Genomic DNA, 13,895 nt, shown 5'->3' with positions numbered 1-13,895 from the left:
GTTGTTGTTGTTATAAAAATCATAGTATTATAGGAGGACCAGTCTCCAAAGGGTAAACAATCACTCAGCTGTTTCTGTTCTGCATTTACCCTGGTACTGCCCTCTTTCTGCTTCTTTCTGATCCAAGTAACACATAATTGTATCGACTCTGAGAAATATATTTTCGTGTCCATGATGATATTACTTATTTACTTCTACAATTGTGCTCTAAATTTGTTAGCATTTTAATATAATTCATGAAATTAATGAGATAACCAGGTTAAATTCTGTGGGACATTTTGATATAATTCTTGAAATTAATGAGATAAAAGTGTTAAATTTAGCAGTATCAATTTAGAGTTTTCCTTAGAAGTTTGTGCAGCAGTATCGATTTAGTGTGTCTATATGATTAATTTAATATTTAATATTTTGGCTTTCCAGATCAATCGACTACTCTTGGAAGATGACAGTGCTTCTGAGAATCATAATTCAGAGTACCAGTCTATAATTAAGGAATTTCGTGCTTTTCTGAGTGATTGCAAGAATGTGTTGGATGAGGCAACTACAATGAGACTATTGAAAAGGTAATTTTGTTGTAACTTGTCAGGAGATGAAGTGCGGAGATTTTGCCTTGAGTACCAGCTTTTATTGTATATATTTTTCTGCTTCATACTGCTTCATGTGATCCTTTTGTTTGTTATAAACACGTTGTTACAGATGGAGTCTGGGATTGAAACTCATTTTCTGTTGGCTAGTTCTTGCCTTTGAATTTTCCATCCATTGAAGTCATGTTGTCTACATTATTTTGCAATGATTCTTGTAGTGGTGCGGTGCTTATTAGAATATTCTTTCTTTATTGATTGAAAAAGAAGATTTTAGTAAGAAGAAGAAGTACAACAAGGAGCATAAGTAATCATCCTTAAAAGATACAAAACAAAATCAAAATAAATACAAACAGTACAACCAACCAATCACACTGTAAATCATAAAATGAAAATCTTTTGAAATAACTAGCTGCTAAAACCCACAAGGAGGCAAAATACTGAATTCTATCTCAAAGAATAGCTGAAGACATCTTCTTTGTTGAAAAATACCAGCATTCAAATCCAACCAAATCCCCCACAAAACCACAAAAATTGCACACCTCCACAAGGCTGAAGCATCCTTACCCCTTCCAAAACCTGAAAAATGGATAGCCAACAAATCTTCCACTAACTCTGGACACACTCAATTCTCTCCAAATAAACCAAAAAGTTTGTTCCACACTCCAAGAAAAGGAGCAATGCAGGAAAAGATGAGAAGCAGATTCTGAATTTTGAAAACAAAGAGAACAGACTTCCAGCGATAAAGCCTTAAAAGGCCTCTTACTCTGCAACAGATTGTTAGTGACTTAGTGGTAACTCTAGTAAGACTGACCAACCGGATAAAATCCTTTAAGAGGACTTTGGGCTTCCAAATGGATCTGCGAAGCAGGAAAGACAAGCTTTTATTGGTTAGCTCAGAAAAGGATTTATAAGGATACTGCCAAAAGAATCAAGAATTCAAGAATGATAGTCTCTCCTTTGGGAAAGAAGCCTACAATTCAACTAGCTTAGTATGGAGGCTAGCTCCAAAACTTCCCTATCATTAAGAGCACTACGAAAATGGAAATCCCAATGGAAACGAGTCCCTTTATAAATGAAGAAAGAATAAATTGGTTCATTGCGCAAAGAGGATAATCTAAACCAATGGAGAAAAGGTGAGCCTAGTGAAGAGCCCTCACGCAAATGTCTTCCCAAAACTGAACTTAATACCCATTTCCCACAATCAAATTTGTATAAGGAATGAAGAGGATATAGCTGTGAAATACCCCTCCAAGGACTACAACAAGATCATGTCAAACCCAAATTAGCATCCCAGCCATTATACTGCAGGCCAAATTTACTCTTAATAATTTTGTGCCCCAGAGACGACTCCTATAAGGGTAATTTTCGTAACACATTTACCCATTAACACAATGCTCATAGACACCGTCTTACCAAGACCCAAACCCGGCCGCAAACCTTTCAACTAACCAAGTGATCTTTACTCCCCCATCATGGAACAAAGAAAGTCTCATGATCTTCTCATTACAACTGGCTACCCTTAAAAGTATTCTAAAGATAGACAATAAATGAAGAAAAATACCAGCAAGGGAAGCCTGAATGAGTGTAATAGGGCCACCTAAAGAAAATAAAGGATCCTTCCACCCATCCAACCTCTTAGACATCTTCTCCACCATAGGATCCCATTACCTAAGTGATCTAGGATTACCACCAAGAGGCACACCTAGATAACTTAGAGGCCAATCAAGAATACCATACCCAACTAAAGGGGACAATTCCAAAGATCTAGAATATCCAAATTAATATAAGCTAACACAGTCTTCCCTAAATTTATTTATAGACCAGAGACCCTCTCAAACAATTGCAAAATAGAAAGCACATTAACAAAAGATTCCCTATGATCTTCTTAAAAGAAAACAGTATCATCAGCAAAACTGAAATGAGAAACCCCAACCCCGCTTACTTCCCACCCCAATCCCTCTAACAAAACCTCTATTTACAGCTCTAAAAACTGATCTACTCGAAACATCTACCATGAGAACTAACAGAAAAAGAGAGAGAGGATCTATCTCCTTGCCTAACCCCCCCTCGAAGCCTTGAACTAAGATTTAGGCTCGCCATTAATAATACAGAGAAAGAAGCTGTAGATAAACACTCACTCATCCAAGATCGCCATTTTGACAAAATTCCTTTCTTAAAAAAGAATTATCAAGAAAGTTCCAACTAACTCGATCATAAGCCTTTTCAAAATCTACTGTAAATACCACCCTTTTATTTCTTCTTCTACGAACATCCTCAACAACCTCATTTTCTAATAAAATAGCATCCAAGATCTGCCTATTCTCCACAAAAGCACTTTGAGCCTCCGAAATAGTATACCCTATCATAAAACTCAATCTCTCAGCTAAAACCTTAGCAATCATGTTATATATGCTAGTCACTAAACTGACAGGCCAAAAATCTGCGACTCTAACATACCTACCCTTCTTAGGCACCAAAGTGATGAAAATAGAATTAATGCTTTTACCAAAAATCCCATTAAAAGAGGATAATCATTGAAAATTTTCATTGAATTCCCTCTAACAATATCCCAACAATCTTGGAAGGAAGCCATACTAAGCCCATCTGGACTTGGAGCCTTATCCCTCTCCCATCTTAATGGCAACCGTTTTACTTCCACTGTCCTCAAAAGACCATTCTATCAACTGCATTTGATCACTACAAATAGGACTCCAATCCAGCGCCCTCACACATAGGCCTAAAATCATCTTCCTTAGGAAACAAATTAGCGGAGAAATATGTAATCTCCTTAGTAATCAAAGAATAATCAGTAGTAACCTCTCCTCCCTTCAGTTCCAATTCTGTAATCATATTCCTCCTCCTTACAGAAGCTAAACTATGAAAAATAAATTTCAAATTACAATCACCTTCCCTAACCCATTGAAACTTCATCTTTTGCCTCCAACTTCTCAATTCCCTAAAAATTACTTCCTCTAAATCATTAATCAGCTTTAACCTCTTTACTTTATCACTTTCCAAAAGACTCCTCTCTTCTTCTTTTTTATCCAACAAATTAATCTCCCCCAAGGTGTTAAGTTTCAATTTTGAATCAAATTTTGAAGCTCCAAAAGTACGAAAATTTCGATGGAAATTTTGATTTCAATGTCAATTTTGATTTTGATTTGAAAAAATTACAGAAATCAGTAGTAAAGCGTGGAATTCTTTGTGAAACTTCAGAAATGGTTAGACATAATAATATAAGTTTTAGGACTAATATATTACAAGTTAAATACATCTATGTTGTGTATGAGGTGGAAAAGTTATAATATAGTATGTGTATCAAACATATTTGTAAGATAATGTACATTAAACATATTCAGCTAATAGAAATGAAATTCATAAATCATTTAAATATTATTTATTGTACAAATAATGATAATCTAGACATGAATGATTAGATAAAATGCTGCTGTAAGTTTATTTTTTCATATAATTTCAAAAGCACTTGTAATATTCTTTTGTTTCGATAAAAATAAATAAAATAAATAAAGAGAGAAATTTCACTTCACTCCTAAGTCTCTTATATGAATTGCGATAAAATTTCATTTTATAGTTAAATTTTTGACAAGTTTTGCTAAAATTTTGAGATTTGGATAAATTTCAGATGATTTGTTGAAATTTTGACAGAAATTATGCAAGATGGAAATCGATGTCCATTTCGATTTTGAGGGTGACGGAAACTGGAAATTTTGACGGAAATTTCAACAATTTTGTTGAAATTTAACACCATGATCTCCTCTAAAATGTTGTCTTTCTTCATCCTAAAATCCCTAAGAACTTAAATACGGCGCGACAATTTTTTCATTAACTTGAAACCTTCCCAACATTTTCACTCCAAACATTCCTAACAAAAGATTTTGCATGGATGATGGGGTATGCCATAAGGAGCCTAGGGTTAAAGTCCAAACTCATTTTCTATTGGATTAGTCCCTTCTCCTAGTAGTCTCTTCCATCCATTCAAGGGATTTTTTTTTTTTAACATAAGAATAATGGCGTTCCTGGGCCACGAGGCTCCCCCCTTTGCAAGGGTAGGGGGAGGGTCGTCACATTATACACAGCATTACCCCTGCTTTTTATGCAAAGAGGCTGTTTCCTTGGACTCAAACCCCTAATCAACCAATCAAAAGGAGCAACCTTGCCATTGTCTTACATAAGAATATTCTACCAATATTCTAATTATGACAATTTGTTTGATACTTTCATGTGATCAGAGACAAAGTTCTTGAGGATGTTGCGAATTGGTACAAGTATTATTGATTCATGGCATTAAATAGAATGAGGATGGGCCTTTTCTGATTAGTAAAGATAAGATTTCATTAAAGGGCATCAAGAGGATGCCACCAAAGTACAAATAACAGAAAGAAATCACCCATAATGCAGGTTGTCAAAAGAACCAAGCATTGGATGTGCGACTGACAACCTAACTATTTGTACCAACTAGTAACTAGTAACAGTAGCAATCCATTGGCCTTCAACAACATTTTTTTTTGGGGGGGGGGGGGGGGGGGGGGAGGGGGGTTTAGTTGCTCCTTGGAAAAATCTCCTACTCCTTTCCCTACGCACAATCCAAAAGATAGCAAGGGGAATGAGGGACAGAACTTTCTTCCTTTCCTTGCTTCAGTGGATTCCTTTCCAAGCCCATGACTCAACTTCCACTATTCTGGAAGTAACCCTGTGCTGGCCAGATTCCAAAAATTTCTGGTCCAGGAATAGTGGAAGAGGATGTGTTCGACTGATTCAGCATTATTCAAACACAAGTAGCACCTTTGGCAAGTGCCAGCCCTCTTTTTTTCAGGTTGTGACTGGTAAGAATCTTACAATATTATTATATATAATAAAAAATATTAATAATGATGGTTTAATATTATATTAAAATATATAATAATATTTTGAATATTAATAATGATATCGTAATATCAATATTATTTTTTTTTTTAATTTATGTTATATATATATATTATATTATATTGTATAAATTATCATATTATAATAAATACTGTGCTTCCAAGAATCGGGATTTGATTTCGAAGTAAAAGTTAGGAATCAAAATGTGAGCAAAAAGGGGGATCCCATTCCTGCATAGAATGGGAATCGGAATAAAATTACTATAAAACAACATTGGCAATGGGAATCAAAATTTGCCAATTACCAAACACCATCTGAATAGCTTGTTCCAAACCTTCCATGCAAAATCACAATGCGATAAAAAATGTTAAATAGATTCCGAACAATCAAAACACAACATACGTATATCAGGAGAGAGAGCAGCCTTTAAAGGTCTCCTGATTTGTAGCTAGTCATTAGTATTTATCCAATTAAGCACAACCAACCGAAGAAACACTTTGATTTTTTGGGAGGATTTTGACCTTCCAAATAACTTTGCAGAGTGGAAAGGAGAAATTGGTACCAACCAAGAATTCACCAAAAGATTTACAAGAATAAATGCCCAAAGAATCCAATAACCAGGATTGACTATCATCTTCGGAATATTCCCTACAATTATTCAACATAACAACAAAGAAGATAACTCAATTGTTTCTCTATCAATAAAGGATATCCTGAAGTGAAAATCCCAAGAAGGTAAAGGACCGCTTGGGTCTACACTAAAAGAAGAAATGGGATAATTTTGCCTTGAGTTCAAGTGAAATAGACGAGGAAAAGAGGTGGATCGAACAACATTCCCTAACCAAAGGTCTTTCCAAAAATAGGCATTACAACCCTTACCCAAAACAAATTCAGCATGGGGAATAAAGAGAGGGTCTGGGAAATAGTTTTCCATGGACTTTCAGAAGAACATCTAGGACCCAAATTAGTATCTCACCCATTCCATTCAAGTCCAAACTTGCTTTTGATAACTTTGTGCCATAAGGAAGGAACCTCAGTGGGAACCACCAAAGCCATTTAGCCGAAAGAGCTTTGTTCTTAGACACTAAATTTCCAAGACCCAAACCACCCTCTCTCTTTGTCCTACAAACCACCTCCCATCTCACCAAATGATCCCTAAAACTCCGTATCCTTGAACAATGAAAATATCTCATAATTCTCTCATCTTACTAGCGACTCCCACTGGAATTTTGAAAATAGAAAGAGAATACAATGGGATACTAGAAAGACAAGCCTGAATTAGGGTAATCCTACCTCCCAAAGAAAAAAGGGCTCCCTTCCACCCATCTAAGTGCTTGGACACTCTCTCCACTACCAGATCGCAGGAACTAACTGATCTAGGATTACCCCCCAAACGAACCCTGGATAGGACAACAGCCATTCCAACTCAGTGCAGTTTACCTCCAAAGCTAATTCCCTAACACTCTCTACAGGCATGTTAATACCTGCAATACTGCTCTTTCCCATGTTATTCTTAAGACCTGACACGAAGCCCCGCTGAGACCTTTTTAGAGGGTTTTCTATCTCATTAACGAAGCCCCAAATAGAATAAAAAACCTGGTTATGGGTCTCCTTAACCAACTGGCCCATCAGCGGCTTTAATAACCCTTTGTTTCTGTCTAACAACTGGCCCAGGTCTAAAATAACCATCATTGACCTAGGCCCAACCCACCCAGCCTTCATCATTCCTTCATCCATGTATGAAACCCTAGCTGACTTTGGACTCAATTCCTCAGCTGGAATCCTTACCCTTGCCAACTTCAATGATCAATGGAAGTAGGCCAAAGGACTTACTCTTGCATCTTTCCCCAACAATGAACACCCACAACCTCCAACACACCCTTCAAATGAACATCAGCATCATCTGTACTTCCTGAAACTACCTGATTGCAAGAACGATTCTTGGTGATCCCTCCATTGAACAAGAGAAAAAACTGATGTAAAAGGTTCCATATGCTTCAGCACTGGGATGCTTGATGAATGTAATGGTTTGTATGAGGGTAGACATAGCTTATGCTCTTGGTTGTGTTGGCAGATTTCTCTTCAACCCTAGTAGAAGAAATTGTAATGCTATGAAATGGATTTTCATTATCTCTGAGGTGCCTCAGTGTTATTTCTTTGCTTTGGGAATTGGAAACTTGTATTGGTTGGAACATCAACAGGAGACATGGATGGAGATATAAACACCATAAAGTCTATGTCTGGAGTGCTTGATCACTTTCAAGTCGCTGTGGCTTGACTATCAAGTTTATATAAATGTGTGGCTCTTTCCATTAATGAGGCAGAGCTTATTGCAACTATTAAGCTTGCAAGGAGGTGGTGTGGATGAAAATATTTTTACAAGAGCTTGAGTTTAAGCAAGAGAGGTTCAAAAGTGCCATACATCTTTGTAAAAGTTCTACTTTTTTCATTTTATAAGATTAAAACACAATGATGTGAAATATCACTGGATTACGTATTGGACTCGAATTTGTTAGGGATTGAGAAGATCCACAGCAATGATAATGTTTGGATATGATGACAAAAGGGAGAACATGAAACATGTTGTACGACTAATTGTACGATGAACTCCTTCACAAAGTTAGGAGGAGGAGATATGTTTGATTCATTTTCCATCTTATCTGGAAGATGTCCACTGATTTACAATGATAGGACCAAGGTCTTAAATTTCGATTTTGACTCAAATTTCAAAGCTCCAAAAGTACGGAAATTTCAATTTCGATGTCAATTTTGATTTCGATTTGAAATAATAATGGAAATCAGTAGTAAAACATGGAACTCTTTTATGAATCTTTAGGAATGATTAATAGACATAATAATGTAAGTTTTAGGACTAATATATATTACGAGTAAATACATCTATGCTATGTATAAGGTGGAGAAGTTGTAATTTAATATGTGTGTCAAACATATTTGTAAGATAATATACATTAAACATGTTTATAGAATCAGTTAATACAAATGAAATTCATAAAGTATTTAAATATTATTTATTATACAAATAATGATAATTTGTAAATGAATGGGTAAATAAAATGTTGTTGTAATTTTATTTTTTCATATAATTTCAAAAACAGTTGTAATAATAATTTGTTTTGATAAAACTAAATAAAATAAGTTAAAAGAGAAATCTCATTTCACTCATAAATCCCTCATTTGAATTTTGAGGAAAATTCATTGCATAGTTCAAATTTCGACAAGTTTCGCTAAAATTTTGAGATTTTGATAAATTTCGGATGATTTGTTGAGATTTCGACAGAAAGTATGCAAGAAGGAAATTGACTGCCATTTCGATTTCGAGGGTGATGGAAATTGTAAATTTCGACAATTTCGTGGAAATTTAAGACCATGGATAGGACGAGGTTCTATTATTTGTGAGGAGCGAGGTTTGGGCAAGGTTCTATCTGGGAAATACAATATTGAGGTTTTGGAACATTGAGCACCATCTAGGATAGAAGGATTCTCTTAAGAAGAAACACATGATTGCTAGAAATTAACTTTTTTTGTGTCAAACAAAACAATTGCATCTTCCAGTGTGCTGTTAGAATTGTTAGGACTGAAGCTTAAAGAAATGGCATTACTTAAGGTCTTAATCAAAGGAGCTTTGACATGGCAGGCATGCAGCCATTGGAGAGGCCAAGCATGGAATGTAATTCTCCGACGAGAGGTATTGGATATCTTTATGGCAAGGAGCTGGACCCTGTATCCTCCTTGAAATATATGAAAATATGACCGGGTGTAATTGGCAAGGATCTGGATTAACTTGGAACTCCTACCACAAAAATAATGTTTGGGATGTTTTCCATGCTATGTTGAGCTCAATACTCTATGGGTGCAGGCTTGCAGCTTTGCTGCAGATTTTTTACCATTTTTAGTAAGATTTAGGTGTGATGCAGTATTGTCCTACATCCTTCCCACAGGCTTTTTTCAGGCTCGACTTGGAGAGAGGGGTGTGCCCATATTGGTTATGCTTCATTTATGAAGAACAAATTTTAATTGATTTGTTTTTATTTTTTTATTGGAATTTCCTTTTATTTCTATTTTAAGGAAGTACCTTAGGATTAAAATTTGTTTCCTTGGAGGAGTAGGATTCTTCATTCTGAAGCAAGTAGTAGTTATGTGTTGGTTTGCAATTGAACTTTGTGCTTGTGATAATTCATAAATACAACAGCGACTTGTGTGAGCGCCGGCTCTCTCTTCATGATTTTCATTTGTCCAATTGAGCTTCCCACTTTGTTGTTTTGTTTGTTACTTGGACCCATGATATTATTCTTGGACAATCTTGGCAGTTCCAGAACCACAAGGATGATGATGGCAGGAAGAATTCATTGAGTGTCACTGCTGATTCTACAAGATGTGTTTTGCAGTGAAATTTGATCATGGAGATGCATCCAGTTGCTCTTTGTAATGGAATTCTGTCTGCAGCTTCTGGTTCCTTTTCTTGTGGGAGATTGAACTCTTTTGAAGTGGGGGAGAATGATGCAGCATGGTCCTATACCCCACACAATATGCATTGCTCAGGCCCAACTTGGAGAAGGGTGTGCTCATATTTGTTATGCTTCATTTGGGAAGAAATTTAACTATTTCCTTTTCACATTTATTTTATCTAGGAAAATATTTTAGGATTGAAATTTGTTTCCTAGCAGTAGGATTTTTGTTATTCTTAAGCAAGTAGTATGGTTGGGTTGTAACTGAGTGATATCTTTTGGAGAATCGAATTGATTTTGAAGTAGGGTTTTATCTCTTAGTGCAAGGAGCAGCCCAGTGTACAATGTGAGGACGTTTAATCCTGCATCAAGGTGTCTCCTTGTGATGTGGGTGATTTTATTAAGGTGAAGCTTTGGTGTTTTGGCAAGAGCAAGAACAGAAAATGCCTGCTTCAGTTTGCTTTGTTTGTTATTCTTTGGGTGTTTTTTGGGAGGAAAGGGATGCTAGAAGCCTAGAATATTTAAAGATAAAGAAGTTCTCCTTTATTGAAAAATGGGTTTAAGTTATGTCTTCCTAGTTGCCAAGGGATAGAGTAGTTTTCTTCTCTTTGGGCAGTAGTTTCTGGGACTGTTTTGGGGCTGTTTCTTTGGCTGTTTTGTAAAGGGATTGGAGGGAAGCTCTTTTGTAAGTTTTATTTCTATTTGTTGGAGCCTAAAGGAATTTTTGTTTTCTAGCTTCTATAGTTCCTTCATAAATTTAAAATACCCTTTTTATGTTTAAAAAAATATCAGCAACATTAGGCTCTTGTATTGTTGAACTTTTATCTGTGCCACAAATATTATCCTTTGACCTATTTGCAACAAGATGATTAAAGAAATAAATAAAGATTCATTGGGAGGGGAAAAAATAATCTAGATTGAGTAGATTTATATGCTGGATAGATAACTTTATCAAATCATGCTATTTCAGCATGGAACGAAAAGAATTAGAATGACTAGATGAAAGAATGATAACCATCTCACATTAGGGTTAATGTCTGTCTGAATTGTTTGCTGGTGTTAACAAATGTGACCAGAATCTCTCATCACAGTTCCCAAATTGGTGCACATGTATCTTGGTATTCTAGACCTTGCAGTTGGAAGATTATGTCTAGCGGAAGGTCTCTCTCTCCCCCATTGCATGTGTATTGTAGGATAAAAGAGCAACCAACAATTTTTAAATGCACCGATACCCTTGGGTTTTGAGAGAGGTTGTGATTGGCATGTTACTGATGGGTCTTGTTGTTTTGTTTTATTTATTTTTCCTTCTTTTTTTTTGTTTTGTTTTGTTTGTTTGCTTTTTTTTTTTCTACTGATGTTCCTGTATTGAACATTTTCAGGAACCTTGCAGCATATGTTCACAGGGCTCTAGTACTTTTACGTAGTCAGTTTCTATTAATGATTTCTTGTTTGCAAGGACTAATTTTATTGTTCATGAAGTGGACATTTATCTTCTCCTTGTACTCTATTTCTTATCCGTTGTTAAATTGGAAAAACTCAAAAGTCAACTCGGACCCTTGTTTCTGAATACTGTGCAATTATTTGTCTTCACCTCAGCATCTACCTTTTTCTGGGAAGATTTCTTTTGGTATGCTTTTAGTTCAGAAGTCTTATGGATGCAATTGTTTCATGTATAACTTGGCATGCTTGTCCCCCTCTTGTTTTCTATTTAGGAGGGGTGTCATGGCAAATTGTTTTTTGAATTTATGGACTTAGCGGAACCATGTTTTTTGACTTATATATTTATATCTATTGTTATTATTATTGTTGTTCTTGTTATGATAGCCATATCTCCATACTATTTGGTCAGCTTCTTTTCACAGTTTTTAATTTAAAGGTTTTTGCATGAAATTATTATGCTCACGGCTTTATTTTAAGGCATGGATACTGCACACTGCTTGCCTTTTTGGAGGCAGTTGATTTATGAGAACCATACTGTAATCTTTGGATCTACTTCTCTGTTATATTTCAGCTAGAATGCTGCATCATTTTGCCTTTTTTAAAGAACAGTTTGTCTTATTTTATGGTTATTCTTGATTTTCTCAGGTCACTGAAATTACTTGTCTAATTGTTTGCAGTTGCAATATTTTGCAGTTATGGCAGGGTTGATGAATTGGTATATTTTGCCAGTCTCAAGGAACAGTATGAGATTGTGGTTCACCATTATATTCAGGTGCTTGTCTTTTCCATTTTTTGGCAATGCTTCATCATTATCACCTTTGCCGCTATTTTAATGTTCTCTTACTGCTCAGTTTCTGTTCTTTTCACAATTCTTGCTCCACATCTCTTACTTTGTGATATTATGACATTGTACCATCTTTGTAAAGCTCATTTACTGCTGGATCAGAACAAAGATAATCAAAGGGCATAGCTTTTGTTTGGGATTTTAGTCATGTCCACTTAATTGGGAATGGGGAAAGCAGAATTTGGTCTGTGTGCGCGCGTGCGAATGCACTTGTGTGTACACTTGTGCCCCTGGTTGTGTCCCATGATGATCATCATATTTTTCTTATTAATGAGGATTTAAAATAATCAAAATTTGTCAGTTTCCATTAAAGAATTTGGTTATTGGGATAATATAATTTATGCATTTTTCACTTGTTTACACTGCAGACAAGTTAGCATGCTATAAATGGAAATGGAGATGATTGATTACTCTTAGATTTAGTTTACAATTTCTTTCAGTTGATTTTTTTTTTTTTGAATCTATTGAATCTTTTTGCTGCTGGATTCAGCAAGGAGAAGCAAAGAAAGCATTGGAAGTGCTCCAAAAACCGGCTGTTCCTATAGATCTCCAGGTATGGATGAAGCTTGGAAGATTGGGGATTTGACAAGAGTAAATGTTCCATAGCATAGTAAACAGGGGACTTTCATTCATTGTCATCATTACCAACTCTACCACGTTCTTTTTCTTCATTGGATATATATATATTTTTTTCCGGTTTCTCTTGACCTGTGAAATCTAGTTGATCCTGTGTTTAAAATGTACCATGAAATTTCTAATTTTTAGGGATTGTTTGGAATCTCCTATGCAGAAGAGCTTTTCAACAAAAGTTCTGATAATAATTTCTGAATTGGAAGAGTATTGAAAGTTATAACTAGTGTTTGGTTGTGTTTAAAATAAGTGATATTTGGATACTTTTATTGTAGGGTACTGTGTGAATTTTTATTGTTATATAGTAGTCTGCCCCTATATTTTAAACACGGCCAAACCCTGCATACGTGGGAACTTTGTGCACCGGGCTGCTCTATATTTTATCATAGTTAATATGTTATACTATATAATAAAATAATATATGATTATTTCTAAATATATTTTAAATTAAAAATATTATTATTTTCTAATTAACAATTTAATTAATAATGTTGATTATTTTTAAATTAAAATTTAAATATTTTCTATTATTAATAATATAAGATTATTATTTTTACTCAACAGTAATCTTGCTATTAATGTAAATTTATAACATATATCATATTAATTTATGTTAAAAATAGTATTAATAATTAAATTAATATATTTAATGTTAATTTAAATTAATATTTGGTTTTTTTTCGGTTCTAAGATTGAAATATATTTCATTAATAACTAATAATACATAGAAAAATAATATATGATTAATTTTAAAATATTTCAAATAAAAAATATTAATATTATTGTATTAAAAATTTAGTTGATAATTATGTTAATTATTTTTAAAATTTAAATATTTTCTATTAGGTAAAATAATATAATGTGATTATTTTTAACTAACAATAACCTTGTTATAGATGTATATTTTTAACATATGTTAACCACATTAATTTATGCTAAAAATAGTATTAATAAAAAATGTTAACTTATTTAATGTTAATTTAAATTAATAGATGGTTTTTTTTATTCATTCTATAACTGAATGATATTTCATTAATAATTAATATA

At 34.4% G+C, this 13,895-nt stretch overlaps 1 protein-coding gene across 1 annotated transcript in view; it reads left to right on the top strand.

Annotated features, from left to right (window-relative positions):
* The window catches only part of LOC131148667 (vacuolar sorting protein 18), an 89,827-nt gene that overhangs the window by 58,703 nt on the left and 17,229 nt on the right, over positions 1-13,895 (top strand). Inside the window, exons 14-16 of the mRNA XM_058098530.1 lie at positions 421-563; positions 12,068-12,146; positions 12,709-12,771. Coding sequence (XP_057954513.1) covers positions 421-563; positions 12,068-12,146; positions 12,709-12,771 — 285 coding nt within the window. The remainder of the gene's footprint in view (positions 1-420; positions 564-12,067; positions 12,147-12,708; positions 12,772-13,895) is intronic.

The sequence above is a fragment of the Malania oleifera genome, chromosome 2 (genome assembly GCF_029873635.1).
Source record: "Malania oleifera isolate guangnan ecotype guangnan chromosome 2, ASM2987363v1, whole genome shotgun sequence".
Lineage (NCBI taxonomy): Eukaryota > Viridiplantae > Streptophyta > Magnoliopsida > Santalales > Ximeniaceae > Malania > Malania oleifera.
Note: the sequence above shows the minus strand (reverse complement) of the source record. Positions and strands in the feature narration are given on the sequence as shown.